Below are 27013 nucleotides of genomic sequence, written 5' to 3'. Positions count from 1 at the left end.
CACAGCATAGCTGATCCATTTGCCAAAAGGTACAGAGCTGGTGTTTCCTTTTCCCGTGGCTGCTGTAACGAAGTGCCACAAATTTGGTGGCTCAAAACCAACACAAACTGAGGATCTTAGAGTTCTGGATAGGATTTCCAGGTGGGAATTCCCGCCCGTTCTCAGGAATATTTTTCGCTTTCCTGTTCCCGAATCCTGAGATGTAAACTATTTTCTGTTCTCCACAATGAATCGTTTCCACAAAGTAACGGCCGAAACGACCAACCACTTGAGTTCAAGGAGACAGTTTTCCCGATTCTCCGACCAACTTTTCTCAGGATTTGGGAATGGGAAAGTGAAAAAAATTCCTGAGAAGGGGTGGGCATTCCTGCTTGGAAACCCTAGTTCTGGAGTTCACATGTCTAAAATGAGTCCCCTTGGGCTAAAATCGAGATATCAGCAGAGCTGTGTTCCTTTCTGAAGCTTCTAGGGAAAGAATCCTTTTTCTTGCCCTTTCCAGCATGTCAAGGCACCTGTGTGCCTCGCCCTGGGCACCTTACTCCACCTCCAAAGCCGTCAGCCTGTCCTCTTCCAATCTCCCTGGCCACAACCCCTGCTTCTCCTGTCCCCATTCTTCTCCCTCTTTTCTTTATAAGGACACTTGTGATAGTTTTGGACCCACTCAGAGAATCCACAATAAGCTCCCCTTTTGCCATTGAAGGTACTGTATCCCCAGGTTTGGGGGATTTGGACGTGGACATGTTAGGGTGCCATTGTCTTGCCTATGACAGCTGGTAAGAACTAGAAATGGAATTTGAACACTCTGACTCCGAAATCATTGCTACGAGTCCTTTCTTGTAGTGAGACCTGAGTCCCCCTGGTTACAAAGTCATTGCTCATGCCCACCGGGCCATTCTGGCTGCGTGTCACACACAGTAGGACCGCGTTCCCCATGTTTTCCTCCCCACCACACATCCTGGATTGCTCGTGAAATTCTCATTGAATCCATGGAATGGGAGCACTTGGTTCTTTCAAATCGGCACGTTGCGTGTCTGGACGTGATTGCTAAAGTAACCCCCGAGAAGAGTTAAACCTCCCTGTTGCCTCTCTTTGGCATTTTAGGCGGAAAAGCAAACAACTGGGAAGGAGGTATCCGGGTGCCAGGGCTCCTTCGATGGCCGGGAGTTCTCCAGGCGGGGCTGGAGATCCATGAACCCACGAGCAACATGGACATCTTTCCTACCGTGGTCAAACTGGCCGGATCCCCGCTGCCCGAAGACAGGTACCGTGATTCCGCGATGCTTGTATTGTGTCGTTCAGAGGTCGCTATCGAGCGTGTGCTGGTTTGTGGCACGATGCCATGCTTCCGCCAGTGGGTCTTGGGATCCCCGTCCATTTATGGGACTCACTGGTGGGTCGGCCGACATAAAAGCCCCTCTGTCAATCCCATTGTCCCTGGAGGAAATAAACTCCCGTGCACCGATGCAGATGGGTAGTGTCGAACTGCCCTTCCTCTTCCGGCATTCCATGATCCTGTGTTTGCCATCAGTGGCAATCATAGGCTGCCGGAAGGCAGCTGGGGAAATGCCCCTTGAACCTCCCAGGCCTCACCCCACACCTTTCCTTTTGGCCCCAGTTGGTAGCTGTCAGCGGCAGCAGAGAGAAAGGCATCTGGTTCCTCACTTAAGTGCCCCGTTTCCCAGCATGTCTTCATTTAGCAGGTTCTAAATGAAATGTCGTTCTCTTAAATACAACTTCCTGTGACATTGCCAATGGTTTCTTCTTAAGTGTTATTACCAATCTGAAGAGTTTTACGTGAAGCACGCTGATTAATTGTTTTCATTAGTTGGGTGGCAGGCATTCGAATGTCACACAGGCAAATCTTGTTTAAATTCAGCTGCCAGTGGAAGGAAGAGGAGAGAAAGGGGAACCCAGAGATGGAAGCTAAGACCGGGGAGAGGTTTGCTCATCTCCCGGGGTGTGCAAGCTTGTTGCATTGTTTCTGTTTTTACTTATTGTTTTCAGATTCCTGCTTTAGCTATACCGCCACCACCCACCAAGACACACACACACACACACACACACACACACACACACGAGAAAACCAGCCTTGTAGAGTTTAGCTATTTTCCAACGTGATGGTCTGAACGCCCATGTACACACTTTAAGGATCGAGGAACCCAGAGATCTTTTGTTCATGGGGTTCCTATCTATCAATACTTACCAGACTAGCAATCAAACCTGAAAAACAACTTTAAAACACAAGGGCACCCCCACACACATTCCCTCGGCTGACCACATGAGGATTTCATCGCCGGCCATATAGGCACTCAGACCATGTACTGTATACCCCAGAAATGGTGGTGCAGAAGTCAAAGAACGTTCCGTATTATTGTGAAAATGGTTTTGAGCTCATTGGCCTCCTGAAAAGGTTTCCGGGTTTTGGGTGGGTCTGTGGAGCATGCATGGAGAGCAGCTGGTGCTGTGGGCATCCTAGAGTCGTCCTGCTTGGGTTCAGAAGTATTGAATTCACTCGATGCCTTGTCTGGAAAATGGGTTCAGTCATGGCACTGACCTTCTAGGGTCGCTATGAGGATGAACAGCAAGAGAGCCTGTAGAATGTGACACAGAGGATGCATGAGTCACCAACCATATTGCGAGGGAAGACGTCCATAACAATGGTTCTTTCTCCTTCCCCATTTAATATTCGTCTGTGATCATAGAATCATAAAATGTGAGGGCTGAAGGGGACCTTTAAGATCGACTCTAGTCAAACTATTCTTTTTCTGCCTAGTGACAGGCAGAAAAGTTGGCAGCGGTAACTCATCAGAAGTCTTAGAGAGAGCCAGAAAATCTCACTCCCAATTTCATCTACTCATTGGCCCTCATTCTTACCCTTGGAATAAATCTTCATGTACTTCCTTAAGTAACTCAGGTAATTTTGTTAATAACGTTTTTCTCTCCTGGCTCGTAATATGAAAAACCACCACGATGCTTTGCTTTTGCAATTATCTTTCAGTGGTGCTCCAACTAATTGGGGAAAGGCGAGGGAAGGAAAAAGTTGAGGCAAAGAGGAAAATACATAAGGGGAAATTCCGTGGCTGGCAGCTACTACCCACCCAGTCTGCGGCTGGAGTAGGAAGTGGCCTCCCTCTAAGGCAGACCCCAGAATTTTGTGTGTGAGCCAGTGTCATCATTAGAAACCATCCTCAAGATTCAAGATTCTTGGTGATGCCTGTTGACCTAAGTCAACCTGGTGATGTTGCTTCTGGGTTGAGGTCCAAGGTTCCATAAAATGCTGTCATTATTCTAGGGACAGCCCAGATAAGAAAGCAGAAATCTGCTTCGAGTGCCCATGGAAATATGGTGGTGTGTTTGATGTTGACGAATGGAAACTTTTTTTTTTTCCATTACAAAAATGACTTTCTGCACACTTGGGATTGCCTTTAGTTTATTAAAGACATACGTACTTTTCTCCTAAAAGTATGTCCTTTCCTATTATTTTCTACATTGAAAAAAAAACTCACTTTATTTGGAATCTCGCACAAGTAACACAAACATTGTACCCCAAGTTGATGTCTCTGTCAGTCCCCAAAGCGTTCTCTTCTGTGTCTCTCCCAAACCTTTCCCTTCTTCTGTGATCCCCAAATCCTCCTGAGAATGGGCCAGGAAAAGGCAGGTAGGAAGGACATTCCAGGGAGATGAGGTCACTGGTTCAGAGCTGAGAGAGAGAAAGAGCACATTCGTGGAACTCACTGCAACCCAAGGAAAGTCCCCAGAACATGCTGTTTGCAGTTACATAAAAGTCCTGCCCAGGCTCTGGAATTCGGAGACCAATTGTTATTATTGCTAGCATCATCATGAGTGAAGAACCCCAAGGGATTCATCTCCCCCTCGAAATTAAAAGCAATCTCAAATGAACACGTTTTCACAGAATCGAGCGGACCTATGCAGGAGCTTTTGCAGTTTTGTAGCTGTGATTGGGGGAACCTGGGATAACTTGAATGTGTTTGCAGAAACTGTCAGCCCGACCGTCCCCTTCGAAAACAGGGATCCCTTGTCTCGCTCTGAAAGTGGCTGGGCTCCTCTTGCACAAATCACAACGTGATAGAAACATTTCCTTACTGGCAAGGTCAAGGGATGTGCCATCTCCCAGTTATTGCCACTTGTATATGCAGCTGGAAACAGTCCCATGTATTTTGATAGCTCCAACGCCATTGAAAATTTTGGCTCCAGAGGGTCACTTCCAATTTTTCACGGCAGAAATGAGCCTCTCTTTGACAGCCCATATTTCTTGAGTGCTGTTCAACGGTGGCTTTCCATAGAAGCTTGATTTTATTGCCTGCTACTAAGGAAAAGCACGTTAGGTATAGGATGTCAAAAAGAGAGAGCTTTCTCTCTGCATTTGAAGAAAAAGAAGTTTGCAGAATAAACTTCGCTTTAAAAAAAAACAAAACCTTAATTTTTTAAAAAACTATTTTGCTTTTAGGAAAGAAAATAAAATTTTGACCCTTAGAGTCTGATTTGTGAAATTACATCCCCCTTTATAGTATCATGATCCACCCTGGGTATCAAAGACTAATCTGAAGAAAGCAGTTCCATCTCCTGGGTTCTTAAATAAAGTGTTGTGTTTTGTTGGCTTATGACAAAAAAAAAAAAAAAAAAAAAAGACAAGAAAAATACAAAACAAAACAAAAAAAACCACACACACACACAAAACAACATCAAGAACAACAAAAACCACAGCTTCAAAAACTAGAGGTAGAAATGATGTCCACAAAATGAGGATTCATTCTTGCTTTTGAGTGGTCATGGGGAAGCCCCCTCTGCCTGTGAGGAAACAGCGGGGAGATGACTCGGAACCCTCTGTCCCATCTCCACCCTTCGTGTCATTGGACTGGGACCTCTCAGGCTGTCCCTCATACCTGCACTCTTCCCTTCTCACCTGTTCCTTTCTTCCCACCCTGTTGGGGATGACACGTTATTAGAGACTGAGTCTTTCTTGAAAGGAATTTGAAAGGAACGAGGCACAATAAGGACCGTTTCGGGGTAGAAACCGTGTTTCGGAGAGCGCCCTGCTTCTGAATAGAACTGTCCCTCTCCCTTGTTCCTTTCCCTTCCTCGTGTGGCAAACAGGAATGCAGGCTTGGGACGTGAGCCAAGCCGGTCTTTTGTTCTTATTTTTAACTTATGATAATGGAACGTTTTCAGTCCACAGACATCTGCGCAACACATGATGTATCACAAGGGTTGAGGCCAGAGAACTGCTGAGCAACAAGGCTGTAATTACGTTATGGGGTTTTTAGTGACACTGAAATAAACCGCAAAAAAGAAAATCTCAAGGGACATAGGCTCTTTCAAGTAATGCTTACCCAAGTTATATAACCAAGGGGAACTGCCGGTTTCCAAATTCCTCATGCGAGGGGATGACGGGATATGTTGTTCTTCAAAGGGAAAATTCCGCAAATCCTAACTCTTTCCAGGGTAGCTCTCCGCCTTGTTTCAATAGCACTGGCCACACGGTCTCCGTGACTTCAATTCCTCTCGTGGCTGTTGATGTCTGTTTAACTCAAAACACAGTGTTAGTTTTTCCTTCCTTTCTTCACACTCTAAACAACCTTACCAGTTGGATATAACTTTTGTTTACAATCTGGAAAGTTGCTCGTTACCAGTTGGATATAACTGTTGTTTACAATCTGGAAAGTACCCCTTCTTGACCCCGTTAGATACCCCGTAGTAAAAGAGGCATAACTTGACCCTCAAACACCACAGGGGTTAAGGGTGCCAACCATCCACACAGTTGAAAATACAAGGATAACTTAATTTGGCCATCATCGGAGGCAGACTCTGGAAACTTGGTCCATTGAAATGTGAGGGTCAATTGACAAAAAAATCTGCATATAAGTGGACCCACGCAGTTCAAACCCATGTTGTTCAAGGGTCAGCTGTACTTATATGTGGGTACAGTCCTTTCCCAGGGTGTTGAATACCATTATCATTATTATTTACCAATGAACTCATTCGGATTTCATTGACGTCTATTCAATGCAAGTTATCTTTTTTTGTTGTTGTTTAATCCTAAATTCTTGGGTATTCTTATTGTCAACAGACGTGTGGTTTACGAATAAAGCTTTGTCTTTGCCAAGGCAACAGACAGAAAATAGGGTCTAGAGAAGCCGTGGAGACAGCAGTGGAAAGCATGGAATGCTTAATCAGGGGGGGTTCAATCTCATTGGCTCTGATTAGTCACATGACCTTGGATAAGTTACCGATGTTTTCTGGCCTCTGTTTCCTCATCCGATCATCATGGGATGATGATGGCCCCCATTCCTGGTGCTGTTTGGATGATTCAATGATTTATATGTGAGGAGAGCGGGCCTCCCTGCATTGTATATGGCACCCAACACAAGTCAGTGTTTTTCCTTTTTATTCTTTTTTCCTTTGTTTTTTTTTTTCCTTGTTTCTTTCTTTTTTTTGTTTCTTTGTTTTATTTTTCAATTAATTAATTAATTTTTGGTGTGTTTTGTATTGGTTACCTCATCACAACTGTGCAGCTGTATCACACTCTCCTTTGTTGGAAAGACCACTCAGAAGTCAGGGTATTTCAGGTCAAGGGCGATATGGCCTCATGCCCACCTCATTTCTCCCACAGGATCATCGACGGGCGGGACCTGATGCCCCTGCTGCTAGGGAAACGCCAACGCTCCGAGCACGAGTTCCTCTTCCATTACTGCAACTTCTACCTGAACGCCGTACGCTGGCACCCGCCGAATAGTGAGTACCCAGACAGCCCCCCCCCCACCGTGCTGCTTGTGGTTGTGCTGTCACCGCCGTGCCCATTCATGTGATTGCAAGAGGGCTTTGCTCCACAGAGGCCAGGGGGGCCTCAGGGAGTGACTGTGCTTTGCATTGAAGTTTCCCCCCTCCGCCTCTGCTGTCTTATTGCTTCTGCTCCCATGGTTGTCCGGGTAGGATGTCAGCGGACCTTGGTGTTCAGCCACATTTGTGCCAGGGATGGCTCCTCCTTCAGGGAGAGGAAGCTCAGGTGCTCAGCAGGGCACCAGGCCCGTCCTTTGTGTGCCACCAGCTGCATCTCCTGGCATTGCCCCCTCATTCTGAGTCTCTGCCCCTCTGCTCTGTGCATGGCCGAGCTGTGCTTGCGGCTTCCTCCACCTGGAAGGACCTTCCTTCCGTTCTTTCCTGGGTAATGCTTATCAGCCGCCCCCCACCGCGCCAAGAGCGCCTCTGAAACACGCGTCCTCTCTGCCTTCTCTCAGAGTGCTTTCTGCCGTCGTGTCGCTTTGGGCTGTGGTGCTGTTGGGATGCTTCCCCAAGGTTCCTTCTCACGTCTCCGAGATGGTGGGCCATGACTCATTGATCTGTGCTTTGTCACAGATCGTGTGGGCTTCCCGGACGTAGATCTTTGAAACAAAGCTCAAATGCGTTGATGTTGTCGTATTTCCCAGGTGTTCTTCAAGTTGTGTCTCTGTCGGCGGTGGAATCGATGTGGGTTTTCCGACACCAGTTTTAGAGTCGTATTCTAATGAGCCCAAAGATACAAATGGAACCAACTGATAATCCTAAGTGTAGTGAAAGGTTTCAGGTTTTTTTTCCCCCACATATTTAAATTTGGGATTAACAATAGTTTTTATATCACTAAGATGCCTAGGGGCCCAGGAAAATCCAGCCACTATTTATGCAATTCTTGTATAGTCTAGAGGTATATGAGTGTATATTGAGGTTGCACTTTGAGTTCACTCTTCAGAGCTTAGATAAAGCTCCCCTTTTCACTAGTGTGTTTGGGGGTGCTGCCTCTGGAAGCTATCTTTTCCTAGGACATCTGGGGATCTGCCAACTGATGGCTCACCTTAAACGCAGAGTGAGACACGTATTGGCTTTCAAAGCATGCCTTTTCCCTCCCTACTCACCCAGACAATTTACCAAAGACTTCCCATTGAAAGATCAGCCTCTCCATTATTTTTTAAAGTGTGAAATTGTAACCCTTCCATTATCCACAGAAATCATACCGGTTTTCCCCTTCATGCCTTCTACTTTCAATCTAGGCAGCTGCCCTGTAATATTTTTCAGAAGACGGATGGACAAAAACAGCTGTAAGATTCTAGACCTGGAAAAATTCTCTTTACCTGTCTCATCCACGTGTCCGTAATTTCAAACCTCTGCAAGAATCGTGTTTCTTTTTTACATGAATTGACTGCCTTTAGGTCCTAGCCATCTAATGAATGAGCAGTGTACTCTGCCCCATTTCTCTTTATGTGGAGCCTGTGAGAAATGCAAAGAACTAAGTTTCTGTGAATCTCGGGTGTTTAAAGGAGTGTGGTATCATGTCCGCCATGTGGCAAAATCAAATAAATAAAGCCACCCCCGACCCACCCCCCGGCCCCCAGTCAGAGAAGCCGGAAGGAGCATATTGGATCAGAGGCTGGAAAAACACATTATGTGGAGGAGTAAAGAGAAAAGAGACAGGAAGAGATAGAAAATAGGACTAAGTGCGAAAAACAAGACCCAGATCCCAATAGGCAGCTGGCCCTTGGATAAAATTTGCTTCTCGTGTCAACAGACATGAGTCCCATTTCCTCTTATGCAATTCCTGAAAATCGTCTGCCTCTAAACAGCAAGAAAAGATGGGGAATCACAGTGTGCCAGTGCTGGAACCATGCATTGAGCTGAAGGGTGTCATTAAACATTGGGTTTTATGAATCATCTCTTATTTACGTGCCAGGGTGTATCTAACACTGAGCAGCAATGGCTGGCGTCTTTGCTGTCACACAAGGCTTCACAGTTATTTATTTAGTATTTCATGCATTTGTTTATTCCGCAAGGATTTTTTGAGTGTCACAGCCACTGTGCTAGGGTGGGCATCTGTCAGTGAGCAAAGCAGAGGTTTTACGTAACATCTGAAGAGGGAATTAAAAGTCCAGCCTCACCAACGACCTCTGGCATGTGCAGTTGCCATGTAAATAGCTTCCTGATTTCCATGCTGCTTACGTCTTAGACTATTTGGGGCCATGGGCTGTGCAAAGTGTTGAGAGCACACAGGTGCATGAGGAGAGGGAGACGCTTATTTGTACCGAGTTACCTGTCAACTAGAGAAAACCAATCAGTGAATACAAGTTGGGTGAGTTGGCTTGGGTCCTCTCAGGCCTGTTTTGGGAGGAGAGTGACAGTAACCACTGGACTACATAGTGGGATACTTTTCATAAATCTTAGGGATAAGAGGGTTGTCCTCTGACATAAAAATGCCTCCCTAGAAAAGAAAAGAGAAATTTACAATTTGGGGATTTAGTAACAGGTGTGCTGGAGCTGGCTCTTGAGTGGTCAGGAATCCAGCCAGCTTGTTGTTAAACCATTGCTAATGTGAAGTCCGCCATGCTGGGCGTATTTACACCACGGGAATTGGCAGACACAGCAGGTCTGGGCTTTGCTTCTCGCCTCCGAGAGAGCTGGCTTTACTGGTACCAGTGAAGTAGAATCAACCAGAAATTGTTTTTAAGATCCAATTACCATTTGTCCTGATTAGTTGGAGGTCTAAATACTACAACTCCAAACTTATTAAATCCTTATTTTCTAAAAATTTAGAGCTAGAATCCCGTGAAAGCATGAATCCCTTTTAATTTTTATATACAATGATTCCTCTATGATATAACAATTTTATAACTACAACAATCCTATGATTCCGTCGTCTGAGCCAAGTTGAATGACATAATTGAATCATGACCCCATATCATTATTCCCATTACATTTTTTAAAAACTCTCAAAAGCATTATCATGGCATGGACAACCCTTTCTTGCATTAAAAAGCGAGTTTTAAGTTCAGATTTACTCTTCGATGTGTATTAAAATTTTTGACTTGAAGTTTTGACATATGAAATGACGTTATTAAAAATTCAATGGAATGACAATTTGATTGTATGGATAAAATTTATCTTAGAAGGCAGGTAGGGACGTGGCTCCAGGATGTCTGTGGCAGATTTTCTAGCTGATAAATTTAGTCTATAAAATAAACGCTTGTATTACTATGAAATAGACCTCAAACCAGCTGACCATACAAATCTCCATGGGACGTGGCCATCCTGATGCTGAATCCACAAAAGCCTCATACGTCCTGTTATGTTTTCAATTCAAGTTAGTTGGAAACTTTTTCCCTGTGATTAAAAAAAAAAAAAATACCTCCCTAAAACAAAACCAAATAAGAAAAAGCAGTAGATGATAGAATTCATTCTAAAGAGGTGTTTTCCTATCCAACTCCTTCAAAGGTACCGTCTTTCCAAAACAGAGGATAAATAAGGTTTAAAATCAAAACAGTATTCCCATGGTAAGTAGGAAAAAATGCTTGCTTTGCTCCCTGTTTAAAATGTTCACTTTGTTACTAAATTAATTTTGTCTCCAAAATGCACCTAAGAAAAGGGAGAAGATTCTAATTACAGCTACTTATGTCTCATGGGTTAACTGGTGTAAGGAAGGCTATGCTTGGTTTTCGTGTGTGGTAATCATCTCAGTGGCTATGCATCCGATGCCTTCCTTGTCTGGTGACCAGAAGTAGGGTCACAGGGTCAGAAGTAAACTATGGAGGACTGAAGCTGAGGTGACGTGGCATTTTCAAATGAACGCTCACTACAAACCGTCACGTATTTCAGCTTACCTTAGAAAGATAAGCTCGCACCCTAGAAGACACCTATATATACAGAGGGTGCCAAAAAATGTATATACATTTTAAGAAAGGGAAAAACCGTATTAAAATCACGCTGATGGGAACCACTTTGAGCACCTCTTGTCATTGCAGAAGTCAAATGTGACTTGTTATTTATCTTTTCTAATCGGTATATGTTGAGTATTACAATCTTAATACAGTTGTTTCCCTTCTTAAAATGTGTGTACATGTTTTTGACATATAATTTCCTTTTCCTTCTTTGAGTACCTCAGCCAAATGCTGCATTCCCAGGAGCTTTTGCCTTGCCAGGCATTCACCCTTGAATTCTTTTAATCGCCCCGTAGTGAGGGGACAACATGGACAGGTAATTGCAGCGATGCAGGATGACACTGTCCCAGGATGGACAGAATCTGCTCTGATCACCTAGGAGAAGAAGTGATGTATGCGGATAGAGTCAGCGTTCCTAAAATATTTAAAGACATATTCAATTTAGTTTATATCATCATCGTTCAGACTCTTCAGTAACAGGCTTAATGTACCCAACCATTTATTTCCTTTAATGGAAAAAAAACTCCTACACGGACTTTATTTTCTCCAGCTTAACCTTTGAAACGTATATTTTCATACGGCACTTCATAGCACCTTGCAAGCAGCATTAGACAATTTTTGAAATACGCACTCACTTTTCTACTGAAGTTTTCCTATGTCTGACCGAAGATTACTATCATAGATGAAAAAAAAATACCGGCTCTGACTTTGTTCAATTTGCCACAGCGCAAACTTCCTTCCTTATAGAGACAAAATAATCAAAATGGGATTTTCTTTCTCGAATACAGAAAAAGAAAAAGAAAAAAAGCACCACTGTATTTCTGAATGTGGAAACTCTTTTCAGTCTTAGCTCAGCACCCAGTTTATTCTAATCTTACTTCCCTTGCAGTCTCAGTCTACCATTTTATTGATTTTCTACAATATTTTTCACACATCTTTTTTTTTTCTTCATCTTGGGGTACCTCTCAGTTCTCTAAATATGCTGATGTCTCTCACCTCTTCCTGGCTTGTTTCCATCTGCTATTGGGCTGGTATTTTGTACAGGGACATTTTAGTTTTAACCCAGGCATGTTTTATTTAGCAACTATTTACACTGGTACCTCGGTTTTCTAACGTAATCCATTCTGGAAGTCCGTTCGAGTTCTGAAACATTTGAAAAACCGAGGTGCAGTTTCCCCATAGAAAGTAATGCAAAATGGATTAATCCATTCCAGACCTTTAAAATCAACCCCTAAAACTGCAAATTTAGCATGAATTTTACTATCTGATGATACCATAGATCCATAAAATTTATGGCGTTTGTAAACCGAAATGTTTGTCAACGGAGATGTTCGAAAACTGACGTGCTACTTGTATATCTTGCTCCCCTTTGTCTCTTCTATACAAAAGTGTTTCATAGATAGTTTCGTACTTTGCCCTTTGTTAATCACTTCTTCTTGAAAGTAGTCTTTTTATGTGGCTATTGTGTATCTTTTGAAGACATACTTAGTCACAACACACCCTGACATTTGTTCCATCTCTGCTGTCTAGCACACATTCTGCTACAGACTGTGCATTTGATCTCTTTTAAAATCCTCACAATCAAAAGCGATTTTGATTATATTCGTGTCAGACTGGGTTGTGAGTGACAGAAAACAAAAAGAAACAGTCACTTCCAGCAGCGGGAAGTGCCTGTCACCGCCTCATGAGTGAAAGCTAGAGGTGGGTGGTCCGCGAGTCTCAGAGGTGCAGACCCCATGCCTGGGGACACTGGGCAGCGTCCTCTTCCCGCTGAATGATGATGGTGTCCACCAAGGGGCATCACGATGAAAGAATGGATGGAAAAGAGAGGAAAAGGGTGCATGTCAGTTAATTCCCAAGGAAGATGTCTAGACTCTCCCAGTTAAATCCCCAGAAGTGGGTCACCTGTCCACACCTAGGTTGATGGGAGGCTGGCAAGTGGAGTCTTCAGTCTGGGTGTCTGTGGGCCCAGGTAATACTCGGTGACTGGAAGGGCGGGAGAACGGCTGGTGGTCTCTCCCAAGTTAGTTCTCCCATTTATAGTTGGGGAGACAGAGACGTAGGACGGCCCATAATAGCATGCAATCACAGAGTTGATGGCAAAGTTGGATTTACAACCAATGCTGCCTGTCGTCAGAGGTGGCCCCTCTGTTCATTGGAATTTCTTCACTTCAGACAATCGGGTCTTTTACTCACAACCACAAAGATGGTTCTTCATCCTGACTATCTGAGCATCTTTACATCTGCATGGACTGTTTCTAGGATTCCTACATGCTGTCTTATTCCCTGAGTGTAACCAGTGGGGGACATCAGCTCCCGCCTTCTCTTGACTGGCTCTGTCCCTTATCCTCACTCTCTCAGCTGCCATCACGTTCATGCTTCATGCCCTTCCATGCATATTTTTTTCAGAAGGCACGACAGACTTGTGCCAGTGACTGACCGTGTTTGGATGCCAAGAGACCCCGAGATAAATGTGTTTCCGAAGTCTCTGACTTCCTCACTCATTTATCTGCCATTACCAGGCAGCCATGACCTCAGAGCAGTCTGGATGTCTGTCCGGCTGAAGGCCTGTTGGGCACTGAATGATTTTAGGCAGGACGATGCGGGTGGCTCCCAAGGAGACACAACAGGATGTACTGGCTTTCTGTCTGTCCACAAGGACAGCGTCTTCCCTCTCTGTCTGTCTCTCCCTGCTCATCTTATCCATGTATTAATTTACACAGCAAATTTTCATCGACCATCCATTCTGTGGAAGGCATTCCGAGAGCAAATACTCTATTGAGACAAATGGAGTCTGCAGATGGTGGTAGCCTGTAAGGGCTGATTGCCTGGTGTAAATTAGTGAGAGGAACAAGGAAATGCTGATAACGTCTGGCTGGGAATCGGGACAGACTCAAGGAGGAGTTGTTGCAGGGCCTGGAAGGACGGGTAGGATGTCAGCATGCAAAGAAAGGGAAGACGTGTGTGTGCATTGTGTACCCCACCTTGCACCACCTTGTATATGCCCATCCCCCAATGTGCACATTGAGGCTGAGTCAAAGAGAGCGTTTTGTTTGCGGACACTCAGGCATTACTTGGGGGAGCACACATTGCTCTGACCTGTCTGGATTTGAAGCAGATATGCTTAGCAATAGCCCTTATCTGCGTCCTCTTTCTTCTCATTGTTATTGCATCCTGAGTTCCACAGAGTATAATCCATGAGCCCAGTGCTGGGTCCTTCAGCGTCTGGGCTACAGAGAACAGGGAGGAAGGAGCCTCAAGGGTTAAGAAGAGGACCGGGGTCCACCGTGCCCTGGGATCATGGGAGTGTGCTGAGTTAGAAGACACCGGTGCCCTGGGCAGCTCCGGGTGGGGCCACTTCATAAGATGTCTGGGTCTAAGGAAAGAACTGGGGCGTTGCTGTAGGGTGGCTGTCTGAGGAGAAAGGGACCATACAGAGTGAGATTTGAGGTGAATCACAGCAGCAAAGGGGTCTCCATGGATTTGGGGACTATGGGATGGATTTTCAGACATCATCAGCTCAGCAGATGAAGTCAGCATGACTGAAAACCAAGCCTCGGGTCCCGTGGGGGTGGGTCCATTGCAATGGGAAAGCAGAATAGCACTTGGAATGGTTCTTGAAAAATCCCAAGATGGCGCTATGGCAGGAAAAGCTGCCAAGACCGACCCTGAGTCTCTGTGTCTGGCTCCTATGATATATACATGCAATCTTCCAAGCATCCGAAATAAATCTTGCCAGGACTAATAGCTGAACAACACTCATCGGGGGGAACGTCTAAATTTGAGTGATAAATTAAGAACTAGTGTGTTGACACCATTTAACTGTAGTTTCCATGCTCTTTAATTAACTCTTTCACTGTGTTAGCCCATTTCATTTTTCCCCCCAAAGTGGGTTAGAAATCCACAAAAGAACACAAAGTTGATATTTTGACTGTTTTATACATTTAATGATAACCATTTGAACTGCTTTGTATATAAATGACATTGTTTTTATGTCGAAAAATTTTGGATATATTCATTCAGATATATCCGACCATCATGGCAAAAGGGTTAAGAACCCTTGGTGGAGGGGGGAAAACATATCTTAGGACATGTGTTGCACGGGCAACAGATTTCAGAGCAGGCGGAAACCGGTAAGTTTTTCACTTAGATGGACTGCAGCTCTATATTCACTGCTAACTGATATGTGGTCTTGCTGTGTACCCACAAATGTTCGGAGAGCTTTAGGGTTGTTAATTCTCAAAGCCATGCCACGAGGCCCGAGGCGACACTGGAACACAGAGAGGGTAAATGGCCACACCCAGCCTCACACAGCTAGGAAATCACAGAGCTGGGACCTGATCCTAAATTGTCAGCCCCTGGCGTGACATGTGCATGTCAACAGAAAGAGCAGAAACAAATCATACTAAACAAGGCACCAAAACACAAAACGCTCCAGAGCCCAGAACAAAGGGTGTGGACACACAATCCGGTCACGCCCACACCCCCGCGAGAATACCAGTATCATGTGAAATACAGTTTTCTCCCTCAACCAGTAGGCTGGGATTTTTAACATAGAGAAAAAAAATATTTTTGAAACCCAGCGTTTTTCTAGTATATGGCAAAATCCAGGACGAAATAAATTCTGAAAGTCATTTTGGCTGTTCCCTTCCTCCTCCCCCTACTAAATAATAATTTTCAAAGACAGGACCACATAGAACTATTAGAAATATAAGGTGCCTCCTGTTTTATCAAGGGACTGCGATTTACCCCTTTCCTTTGAAGAGGAGTGTTCCTGGTGAATAACAGAAGGGTGGTAACGTGAGGCTCCCTAACTCATGGACCTGTGTGCAGTAAAAGGCGGCTCCGTTCCTCTGTTTGAGCAGCTCCACAACGCTCCAGGGGAAGAGTACAGAGGATAAGCAATCTATCACTTTCCAAAAAAAGGCATAAAAATTCAAATTTGAGGATAAAAAGGCAAGCACCTGTATAGCTACCAAACAGTTCTTCGGGGAAAGAAAAATTTATTTTTGATTCTGCAGAGGTCCGACGTAGCGATTGCTCAGCTCTTCCTGGGCGAGGGAGCCCGAGGTGGACTGACTGGCTTTTAAGTCCATCTTCCAGGTCACCTCTGGCAGGATGGAGCTAAATTGGTAACAGCAGAATCCGTGTCCGTGGTTTTCAAAAGCAAGTGGAAAATACAGGTCCTTAAAAGGAATCTGGTCCAGGAGCCTGCCCTCTCTTGGGTTTTAAACACACGGAGACGTGATGCGAATGCCAAGTTCGAAACACCCTCCAGATTTGCAGCGTTCGGAGCAAGAGCCAAAGGGGCTTCCCGTCTCCGTCCCTGCCGTGGCCCTGGCTGACCCTGGCTGAGGATGGAGTCTGAGGGGCTCCAGTGTCACAGGAGGGGTTTCTGAAGGAAATCTGTGGTACCTGGGAGGAAAGGGAAATGACAGGACCTGCTGGGAAGAATCTTAATGTTACCCACTTCCTTTTTAAACTCTGCTGGGGGACGGTCGCCATGTCCAGCCCAGCAGGTCTGCATGGCAGCCTGACTTCATCTGTAAAAGGCCCGTCTGCTGAGCACATGTGAATTGGCACAGACCTGATGCCCCACCTCTCCCAGCTCCAACTGTGCCGCAGACGGGATGGTTCTATAATGCAGGCCCTTTAACAGAATCACCTGTAACATATTATTACTGGCACCGTGTTTCCTAGTTCTTTCCAAAAAGACCACAGAGAGGCCACATTCCATTGCCTACGCGTGACTGAGGTCACAGGCTCTTTGGGGACCCTGCAGACACCCATGACAACTGTTTTTCTTTGATTCTATTAATTTGTTTCATGTTTGGATCACGACAAAAGTCACCATATGCCTGCAAATTATCAAAGCGGATTAAATAGGTGTGTGATGCTTACTCGTGGGAAAGTGGCTACAATTTTATGTAAAAAAGCTGTAAGTATAACACGAAAAGGACCCTGGCATTTCGTGCCTCGTTCCAGTCGGTTCCAGACACACGAAATCTCTGTTCTCAGCCGCTGCAATGTTCACACGCAGTTTTAGACCTCTGTCAAATGGTGTTTGATTTAGCCGTCCGCTCTTCAGAAAGTTATAACATTGTGGAATAAACAGGGCATCAATCGATTATTTCATCATTGTTTGAAAATTATTTATTTCCCTAAAAAATTTAATCGTTGGGGATTTCGTGAAACACAGAATTTATATCTTAAAAACGATTTAACCCTTCCTACTCTGGGGGGGTCAACGAATCCCCATAATTTGAGGTTTCTAAACCTCGATTAAGGTGTAACATACAGACCATAAAATTCCAGTTGAATAATTTTTACCGCATGTGTGGAGTTCTGCAACTGTAGTCACGATCTAATATTAGAGCATTTCCGTCACCCCCCGAAAGATCACCTCTGTTTCCCATTTGCAGTCTGTCCCTATCCTCAGTCCCAGACTCTTGTAATTCTGGATTTGATAGGTGTGGGCTTTTTCAAAGCTGAGAAAATGAAATGTTAGCTGAGGTCCTAGTGTGTGGAAGATTGTTCCTGATTCCTGTGTGTGTGTGTGTGTGTGTGTGTGTGTACATGAAGGCTTATCACCCCTCATGTATGTGATGGCATTGAGCCTACCTGCTCCTTCCTTTCTGTTTTAAGCAGAAAACACACAGGATGCAACTTGAAAGGGTTGACGCTGCAGGAGGTGACAGAGCTAGGAGCTTGAAACCTGTTAGTCAGTGTATACAGAGGGTGCCAAAAAATATATACACATTTTCAGAAGGGAAAAAACTATATTAATTGTAATAGTGAATATATATGGATAACAAAAGCTGAATAAATACAAGTCACGTGTGACTTCTGCAATGACAAGAGGTGCTCAAAGTGGTTCCCATCAGCGTCCAGACACTTCTGATGACGGCGAACTCCTGCTTGAGCAACGTTGACCAAAGTGTCCACTTGTACACATTTTTTGGCACCCCCGGTATATTTCTCAAGTGCCCTGTCTACGTTTCCAGGCTGCAATGTTTATTAGACTAAAATGACGGTCCGTTGGAGTTCTGTGCTCACACAATTAATCGGCTTTTCCCCTCTGGTAGCATAGTACCATCTAATACATTAGGGATTGGGAAAAAGAAAGTAGAGGGAGAGAGTGAAGAGAGAGAAAGGGAAAGAGAGATTCTGAAAAAGAAAACATGATGATTAGAACGTGTCTAAATTTGGGCCATGGTAGCTATTGCTTAGACAGTGTCACCTTTGGTCTTTGGCACTTCAACAGTTACGCATGCTTTTGTTTCTTCGTTTTTAAGCTCTGACACTTCTTCTTTTGAGCCTCGACTGTGGGAAATACACAAATTTCATCCATAATGGAAGGCTAAGCCTCCACCTTCTTAAAGCCCATCGCAGCGTAATTTCTGTGCATGTTCTCACTTGTGGTCTCTGTCAGGCCACTGTTTCCCCATGACACCAACACCTGTCCTTGTAAACCACAGGCACGTCCATCTGGAAAGCCTTCTTCTTCACGCCCAAGTTCACCCCGGAGGGCGCCAACGGATGCTTCCCCACCCACGTGTGCTTCTGTTACGGGCACTTCGTCACCCACCATCACCCGCCGTTGCTCTTCGATCTTTCCAAAGACCCCAGGGAGAGAAACCCAGTAAGTCCCACGACCGAGCCCCGGTTCCAGGAAATCCTGGAGACCATGCAACGCGCTGTGGATCGTCACACCCAGACCGTGCAAAGAGTCCCCAATCAGTTGTCTCTGGGGAACCTTCTGTGGAAGCCGTGGCTTCAGATGTGTTGTTCCTCCTTCTTCAGCCTCTCTTGCCAGTGTGACCAGGAAAAACAGGATGGAAGGCTGAGCCATTAGCTGCTGTGCATCTGGGGACACAACGGACGCATGGCGTCCATTCCAGCTCCTTAATTACAAAGGCTCACTGGGGGGGTGACGATGGGTCGAACCAGTGCTGCCAGCACTTGGCCCTGGGATTCATTTCTCTATCTCATCACTGAAGGCCCCAGAAAGAGCCTCCCAGCGACCCCGTGGGGAAGAAAAAATCCAGGTTTGCCGATTGTACGGGGACAAATGTTCATTGGACAGGTACGTTCTGTGGCCAGCTCCAGTGCAGACAGGTGGTAGGACAGTGCAAAAGGCCACCTGGTCACCCTTTGACAAGAGTGTGTGGTCAGCCGTGCACGGTGGCGCTTAACCCGCAATCCCATACGATGGCATGGCCGCCATCACACCGCCACTGCTCCGATAAAATAGGGAATCGTACTTTAAAAAGCCTTTAGTAAATCTTGACACACGCAGCTTTATACCGAGTAAAGGACCATCTTCCATACCAATAACAGGTGGTGGTAAGTTCCAGTGTAGTGATTGGAAGGCAATTATTAGCAGTATTATTTAGAACATAGGAAATGCTATTCAGAATTCATATATTTATATATAATGTTTATTTCTTTCCTCGAGAAGGTTAAGATATTTAAAATATGGAACTACAAAGTTATTACTATTTAACTAAAAACAATAGCCTCACAGACAGATTCTGACTTTCAATGTGGATTTCCCATTCCAGAAATTGCTGAAAAGCTATCACATTGTTTTAGGAAACAGTGTTATTAAAGAGTGCACTAAAGTGTTAATACTCTGTTAGGATTATTGCTGATATAATTTTGCAGGAAACTACTTAAAGCCCCTATTATTAATTTATGTGTTAAGATGATTCTCTTTACTCAAAGTTTAGCATACTCAATGCCAGTGGACTTTTAGACAACTCTTCATGATGTGGGAGTGTGTGTTGGATTAAATAACTTGAAACATGTTTACAGCTTATGTGAACATATGTTTACACATAGAGTTATTGTTTATTCTGTGCAATGTCAATGGAAAATGAAGGAAACGTATACCTCTAGAGGTAAAATGAGATTTTCAAGAAGCCATCTGCCTCAGAATAATGTAGCGTACCCTTACTTTTCAGGGTTTTTGGAAATCAGGTGCATTTCTAATAACCATTTACCCTGTGAAAGTTCTGCTTCCAATGTCCAACAGGAAAATAGAATTCTTTGGTCTGGGAGAGACCGAACCTTGAAGATCTAGGTTTTTGTTTGTTTTGTTTTGTTTTGTTTACAGAGCTGTCTGGCTACTGGTTTTCCAAGCATCCATTGTATTACCTCTTGAGTTGTATGTGCAAATTTCAGTGGGTTTGGAAGCTTTAAGTACATTCTTAACAAAAACAAACAAACAAACAAAAACACGTCACATTCCCAGCGTTTCATAGATGTTACAAGCTAAGCAAAGAGTAACATGTAGAGAAGCATTGTTTTAAGAGATCAGTAACAGTGCACGAAAGACAAAAATGCAGCTTATGTGTCGCGGTCCTCAAGGATTCAGGAAAGGAAACAGACTTGAGATTGCCCTGGAGGACATACAAGGAAGAGAGGAGAAAAGAAACAGGGAACGTGTTTGGTCCGTGTCTATAAAGTGAGCACCTCTGGTGAAGGCTTATTAAACCCTCATTCTACTCATGTTAATAAGAAGTGCAAATAAAATTTTTCTTGACAAAAATGTCGTGCTGCAGTAGCTTGCTTTCTCGGGTTACGCCATCCAGCAGATATATGGTGTGTTTACTGTGTTCGTCAATGGGGAGGGCAAGTTTGAGTTCAACGAATGTTTTATGGAGTCCAGAAGGTCCAAGGGAGGGACTGAAAGTGCAGAGATGGCTAAGAAGAAAGAGAGCCCCTGACCTCCACGGTGAGAAGGCAAAGCAAAGCCAAATCACCCATCACGCACACTGCCGTGGGTCTTCTCAGGGGCTCACCAAAAATGCCCTTTTTTCTTTTTTTTTTTTAATTTCACTCATTCCCCACCTCCTTCCCCTCTGCCAACCATCAGCTTGTTCTTTATAGCTATGGGTCTTTTTGTGTTCTGTTTCATTATTTATTTTTAATTGATTTTAAAATGCATTTCTATTTATTATTTACGTGTTTGTGTATATCCCACGTATAAGTGAGATCATATGGTATGTGTCTCTCTCAGTCTGACTTATTTCACTTAGCATAATACCCTCTAGGTCCATCTATGGGGTCACAAATGGCAAGATTTTATTATATCTTATTGTGAAGTGATATTCCATTGTGTGTGTGTGTGTGTGTGTGTGTGTGTGTACACAGAGGGTGCCAAAAACAATGCATACAGATTTTAAGAAAGGAAAAAAGTGTATTAAAATTGTATATACAGATAACAAAAGATGAATACAAGCCACGTTTCACTTCTGCAATGACAAGAGGTGCTCAAAGTGGTTCCCATCAGCGTCCAGACACTTCTGATGACAGCGAACTCCTGCTTGAGCCACGGTGACCAAAGTGTCCCCTTGCATACATTTTTTGGCACCCCCAGTGTATACACTGCATCTTTATCTATTTGTCTATTGAAAGACACAGACAAAAATCGGAGGGAAAAACTGAACATGTGGTGGTGAAGACCATATGCACATGTGGGTACCACCACAGCTGTAAAACCCAGTTTCAGACTTTTTAATATGTTTTATGTTTGTATGTAACATGGCTTAGTCCTAAAACGTGCCTGTATGTTTTCCCTCCGTGGGCCTGTATACGTTTTAATGGGACCTGCACCAACCAGGTGAAGCTGCTGCTTTTCTCCACAGATTTGAGAGCTGAGAAACTTGAAGAGTCTAAAGTTTGATACGAAAAGCATTGTTCCGTCTTTCCAGGTTCCTCAGGGAAACCAAAACCGGGTCAGGAGAACCCCCTGGAGTGGTGAGGAAGAGAAGGAAAATGGAAGGGACACTGGGACTCAGATAGGCTCGCTTTGCATCCAGCAATTCTGGATGAAAGCTACAACGTGTCCCCAGGGAGGTGGGCAGGCGATGGATGGTGTCAGGGAGAGGTATGTGCGGACAAAAGACGCTGAGTTGGTAGAGGTTCCTCTCCACCTTTCAAGTGATATAGAAGCCAAACGTCATTCCGTCCTCTGTAGTCCTCAAAGAATGGGGTGTGTGATGGTGTGACGTAAATGCCAGCCTCCCTGGAAATCCCAGGTGACTGATCTCCACTTGCGTTCCGTCCACCCGGCTTCCTGCAGGACACCGTCCTGCCTGCCTGGGACCTTGTGAGTTGGGGACGTTAGCCCTGTGACACCCTTCGTTTCCCCAGACCTCAATCTCTGCTTCTGCATTGCTAAAGCTACGTGTAGCGAGCGTCGCCTAATACCATTCTTTATGTCATGGGCTCTGAATAAAGTGGTCTCATAATCTACCTGTACTGAGCAGTGTCAAATATTATATTAGAGGAGCCCTTTCAAATAAGGAGACGTCAGCTTTCCGAATGAGAATACTAGAAGCTTAAAAACGACTCATGGGTTTATGCAAAGTAGATATTGTCACGTTGCCATTGGTCAGCTTTCCAGGCAGAACTTCATGGACCGTCCTTGCAGGAGACCCTCAAATGTTTACCCTTGAAATGGTTCTATTCACAAAGTCCAAACAGTTTAAGTGGCTTTTCATGGTAACGGTGTTTATCTTACGCAGCAAAAACATCACATCTTCAACGAAGCAATTGGTACAGGGTCTGGGTGTTCTTTCGCCAATAAGCAAACCTAATCACTTTCGTATTGATGTCTTAGCTTATGAAATTGGCCTCCCTGATTCTGGGACGACCTTGAGTGTCAAACTACTTGACCTATGCCGCAGGATGACGGAGTTTTTCTAAGTGCAAAGCTTCCAAGGAATATGTTTTTGTAAATACATCCTTTGAATTGCCTGTCCAAATTTGTATTGTCTAAATTTAACACAGGGTGCAAAATGCAACACATATTCCCAAAGCTAAGGCATATTCCGTAGTGGGCAGAGCTCCATCTCAGTGGGTACCTAGCAACGTGACATTTCCCACTCCGTAATTGGCAGTAATGTCGAAACCCTCAGAGAAACTCAGGCTGGCCAGAAAGTTCCCTCTGTGCTCGTCACTGCTGAAAGCACAACATCCAAGTAAACACTCTGAGAAGGTCCTCAGGAATGGTGATGGCACAGTGGTCACGTGGGAGCCGGGGTCCCCCAGTCACCACCGGGGGCAGCTGCCCGGTCAACAGGTGACTGTCACCTGAACAAGAGCTAAACGTTTTTTAAGCCGAGGCAGCTAGAGTTAATTATCTCGACTAAATAGGCTAGGTTGGCCACACTCTATAAAACCGACAATTGGTGATAGCTTTTTGGATCGTAAAATGATTTTTTTTTTATTAACTGGTGCAGCTTTAAATAGAAGCTGTGTGCGATAACTCTGTGTGTGTGTGTGTGTGTGTGTGTGTGTGTGATGTGTTATTTCTTTTTAATTGTATTGGGGTACGAATGCATCACAGGAGATCTACCCTATCACATATTTTTCAGTGTACAATGCAATATTAGCTGTGGGCATGGTGTTGTAAAGCAAATCTGTGGAATGTATTCACCTTCCGTCACTAGCACCTTATGCCCATTGGTTTTCACCTCTCCACTTACCCCAGCCCCTGGCCAACCCCACTCTGATCTGTGCTGCTATGAGTTTGACTATTTTAAGTGCCTCAGAGAGTGGAATCATGCAGTGCTGGTCCTTCTCTGACTGACCGGCATCCCTTAGCATAATGTCTCGAGGTCCGTGCATGTTGTTGCATGCTGCAGGAGTTCCTTCTTTCTTAAGATTGAAAAGTGGCTATTAGCAAACCAAGAAGGCAATGAGAGTTGATGAGAAGGTGGAGAAACTGGAACCCTCATGCACTGTAGGTGGGAATGCAAAATGGTGCAGCCGCTGTGGAAAACAGTATGGAGGTTCCTCAACAAAATAGAGCTGCTGTGTGACCTAGCCATCCCGCTTCTGGATGTTTATCCAGCAGGACTGAATTCAGGATCTTGAACATCTAGATATTTGTACCCCCACGTGCATTGCAGCATTATTCCCAGTAGCCACAATGTGGAAACAAACTAACTATCCAATGACAGAGGAGTGCACAGAGGAAATGTGGTGTGTGCCTTCATTCCTCAAACACTACCGGCTGTGTGGAAGTGGCAAAGAGACAAACTTTAAGATAACACTATAGAGGGGACTACCACCGCTTGGCTATGACCCAGAATTGTGGAGGAGTGGTCTGCAGCTACGGCGGGAGGCAGGGAGAAGGCAGAGTTGAATGCTTTGCGCAGCCAACACATCGATGGTTACTTATGGGCTGAGGTGCTTTCTCATGGTGGAACATTCCATTTTGCCTCGGCGGTCATCTGAGGACAGAAGAACTCACAGTATATTGCATCTATTGAGGGATGATGGTATTTTAATGGCAACATTAAATGGATATATTTTTATAAAATTTTCTTTGAATTCTCTGTAAACTTTATCCCGTTCGAAATACTAAAAACAAAACAAAACAGACAACGATTCCCTGTGCATTGGTAAAGGAGTGCAGTCAACGTGACATTTTAGTTTTGTTGGTCAGAGTTTAATGTTGGGAAATGATCAAAAGAAGACGTCATATGTTTAAGCCACTTCTTTCAGCAGCCTTTCAAATACTACCACGTAACTTGTGTTTAATATTTTCAATTCATGAGATGCTTGCTTCTCGGGCTTCTCTCGAAAAGTCAGGGTGGAAAACATTCCATTAATGCCAAGCGTCAGGTCTGTGTTAAAAATCGGACAGACTATCTGCAGTAAGGTTTGGAAGGAGCGTTGTCGAGTGCCTCTCAGTGAAGGTGCCAAGTGCTGTGCGCAAAGACTGGGACAACTCAGAGGTGCAAATAATTCAGGAAAGGGCACGCGTGACATTTTATCAGACAAGGGAAATGCTTTGGGTCAGCAACTTCTAAGAGAAAGCGGTATCAGACAGACCATCCATTAGAGCCTGTGTCAGGGAGCTGTGCCCACTGTCACATTAGGAGCAGAGGGACGGCTTCTGCTGTATATCCCGCCCCACCGAAGGCGACCTGCAAACCATCCCTGAGGCCCCGTGCAGATGTGGTGGGCTGCCGTGTGGGATGAGGTTTGCTGACACTCATTCATCCCAGGCTTTTGTGGGTTCATCTGTGCCATCATCACTGCATATCTGTTACAGTTATCCTATTACAGATGAGGAGACAGGTACAGAAAACAGGACATAAACAGGCTGCTTTATGCATAGATTTGTGTAGTGATCCCTTGGTTAAAAAAATAAATCAATGGGTAGATTTTCCAGATCTCTGTGTAGGACTGCACATGTTGTCTACTGCACAACTCCAGGGGTGACAGCCGCACAATGCAGTGGCAAGAGTACCTCCTACCTGCATTTCTGCGCCACCTGAACCACCGTCTGTAGTAATATTGGTTGGTTACATTGTGGCATTGTATAAATAGACGGATCTGTCTCACTGATAGAACTTACTATACCAATTTGCCAGCAAGGGATGCAGGAGAACTCTGTGTGAGTTAAGCCCATGCACTGAATCCATGAGCTGGCTTATAGACTTGAGACGTTTGCAGAGCCAGAGAAGTAATCTGAGTGTACCGATCGTTTAAAGAGTTCAAATTCATAGTTGATTTTTTTGCATTCAAATAAAAAGGCAACCTGGTTTTGAGTCGATTGGCTTGTTTACTGTTCCACAGCCGTCACCAGTGTGTTTGCTAATGGTCTCCAGCACTTTCCACTGTCCAGGCACAGAACAGCATTGTGCTTTTGGCATCTCGTGAGCCTTGAGGAGAAATGCCCCATGTTACTTCAGAGCTAGGGCCTCAGTTGCCAGTATAAAAATCGCCCAGCACTTTCTCAACATCCCAGATAGAGGCTGCACCCCAGGCTGGATTCAGAGTGTAGGTGACACCCAACAGCCCCAGATGACCCATGGTGGACATTTAGGAAGAGAAAGATAGAAACCTGTGTCGCATAAGCGACTGAGATTTGGTCACTGTACCACAGGCAGACTGATTGTGAGTGACTCGTGTCATCACCCTGTACCTGCAAAGGAATAATTATTAAATTTGGAAAAAAAAATTAATATTTCGTCACTCATACTCTTCCCTTAGAGAAATTGGGCTAAGGAATCATGGGGCATTTTGGACATAGGAGTATTTGCGGCTTAGAAAAACACTTTAGATTGTTGCATGAGAGGAAAAGTGAGGATGGCTTTGGGCCAGGGTAACAACAACAAAAAAATGAATGTTTATTTGAGATTGACCATATCTTCAGAAATGTACGTACAGATCTAGCTCTTCACCTTTCCTGAGTGGATATTAGGGAGGTAAGTGTCACTGCGCTTCTTAGGTCATGTGGAAATTTAGCAGCCAATGCACAAGTTTGGTTCCCTTTGCTGTAACAATAACATCAAGCCCTACATTTTAATGCCATGTGAAATGTTTAACACGTTTAATCCTGTTTAATTGTATGTTAACATTTTTGACAATATATTTAAAGTTCAAAGATTATAGAGTAGGAACAGTAACGCTTATTTCCACCCTGCTATGAGCACTTTGAATCCAAGTGAACCGTCTTTTGACCTTTTGTCGTTTGAATTCAGTTTTCCCCCGTTTTATTCCCTTACCCAAAACAATTAATGTTTAGTGAATCCTGGTGCTACAAAAATTGTGTGGTGCTGTTATTTTCCTTGACAGTGTTTGAAAGGGCAACTCGTGTTAGGGAAATATTTAAAACCATATTGTACAATTTCCGTCAGAGCAAAGCACCATTAAAGATCTTCCAAGACTAAGAACGGTTCTTGTCATGTACAGTTGTTTGAATTCAATGGTGGTGATGATGATGAGACATGAGACACGCAGAAATGAGACAGTGAGTTACGGGTTCCAATGGAAGATGCAGACAGAAGGCAAGAGGGAGATGCGTGTGAGTTATGGAAGCAAATCTTCATCATCCCCACGTCTGCTTGTGGTGCAGTTATCTTACGAGATGACAAACTGGAGGGTGGGGATCCGGCATCCCCTCGGTCACAGCGTGGCAATTACCCAGTATGAATCCATCTTCAGTGATCTTAGATAATGTACAAGAAAGCCCCTGATGGATGCTTCTGTCCAAAAGACGATTTCACTCCAGGGCAGAGAGGAGAACGAACGATTGAGACCTTCACCCCTCACCGTCTGATATCTCCACAGTGTGCAGGAATCCAGCATCTGCTCATCACTTACCGTGCTTTAAAAATACCACTTTCTCTGCAAAAAATGGTCTCTGTGCTCCTGTGCTCCCCATAAGCTTTCTAGAATGACAAGAAATCACTTCTGAAGATGCAGAGATTTTTTTTTTCTAGAGAATGACAGTGCTGTTGGATTATCTTTCAATGACATCTGGCTACAAGCAGCACCACTAACAGGGA

The 27013-nt window shown here is 44.4% G+C and overlaps 1 protein-coding gene across 6 annotated transcripts in view; it reads left to right on the top strand.

The window, feature by feature from the left end:
- Window positions 1-19877, top strand: part of STS (steroid sulfatase) — a 137266-nt gene extending 117389 nt beyond the window's left edge. For all 6 annotated transcript variants that reach the window (XM_074324093.1, XM_074324091.1, XM_074324090.1 and 3 more), the window contains 3 exons: window positions 1102-1261; window positions 6632-6753; window positions 18176-19877. In XM_074324093.1, coding sequence (XP_074180194.1) covers window positions 1102-1261; window positions 6632-6753; window positions 18176-18552 — 659 coding nt within the window. In that variant the 3' untranslated portion in view covers window positions 18553-19877. The remainder of the gene's footprint in view (window positions 1-1101; window positions 1262-6631; window positions 6754-18175) is intronic.
- The last annotated feature ends 7136 nt before the right edge of the window (window positions 19878-27013 follow it).

Source organism: Rhinolophus sinicus, chromosome X (assembly GCF_036562045.2).
Source record: "Rhinolophus sinicus isolate RSC01 chromosome X, ASM3656204v1, whole genome shotgun sequence".
In the NCBI taxonomy this organism is placed as follows: Eukaryota; Metazoa; Chordata; class Mammalia; order Chiroptera; family Rhinolophidae; genus Rhinolophus; species Rhinolophus sinicus.
Note: the sequence above shows the minus strand (reverse complement) of the source record. Positions and strands in the feature narration are given on the sequence as shown.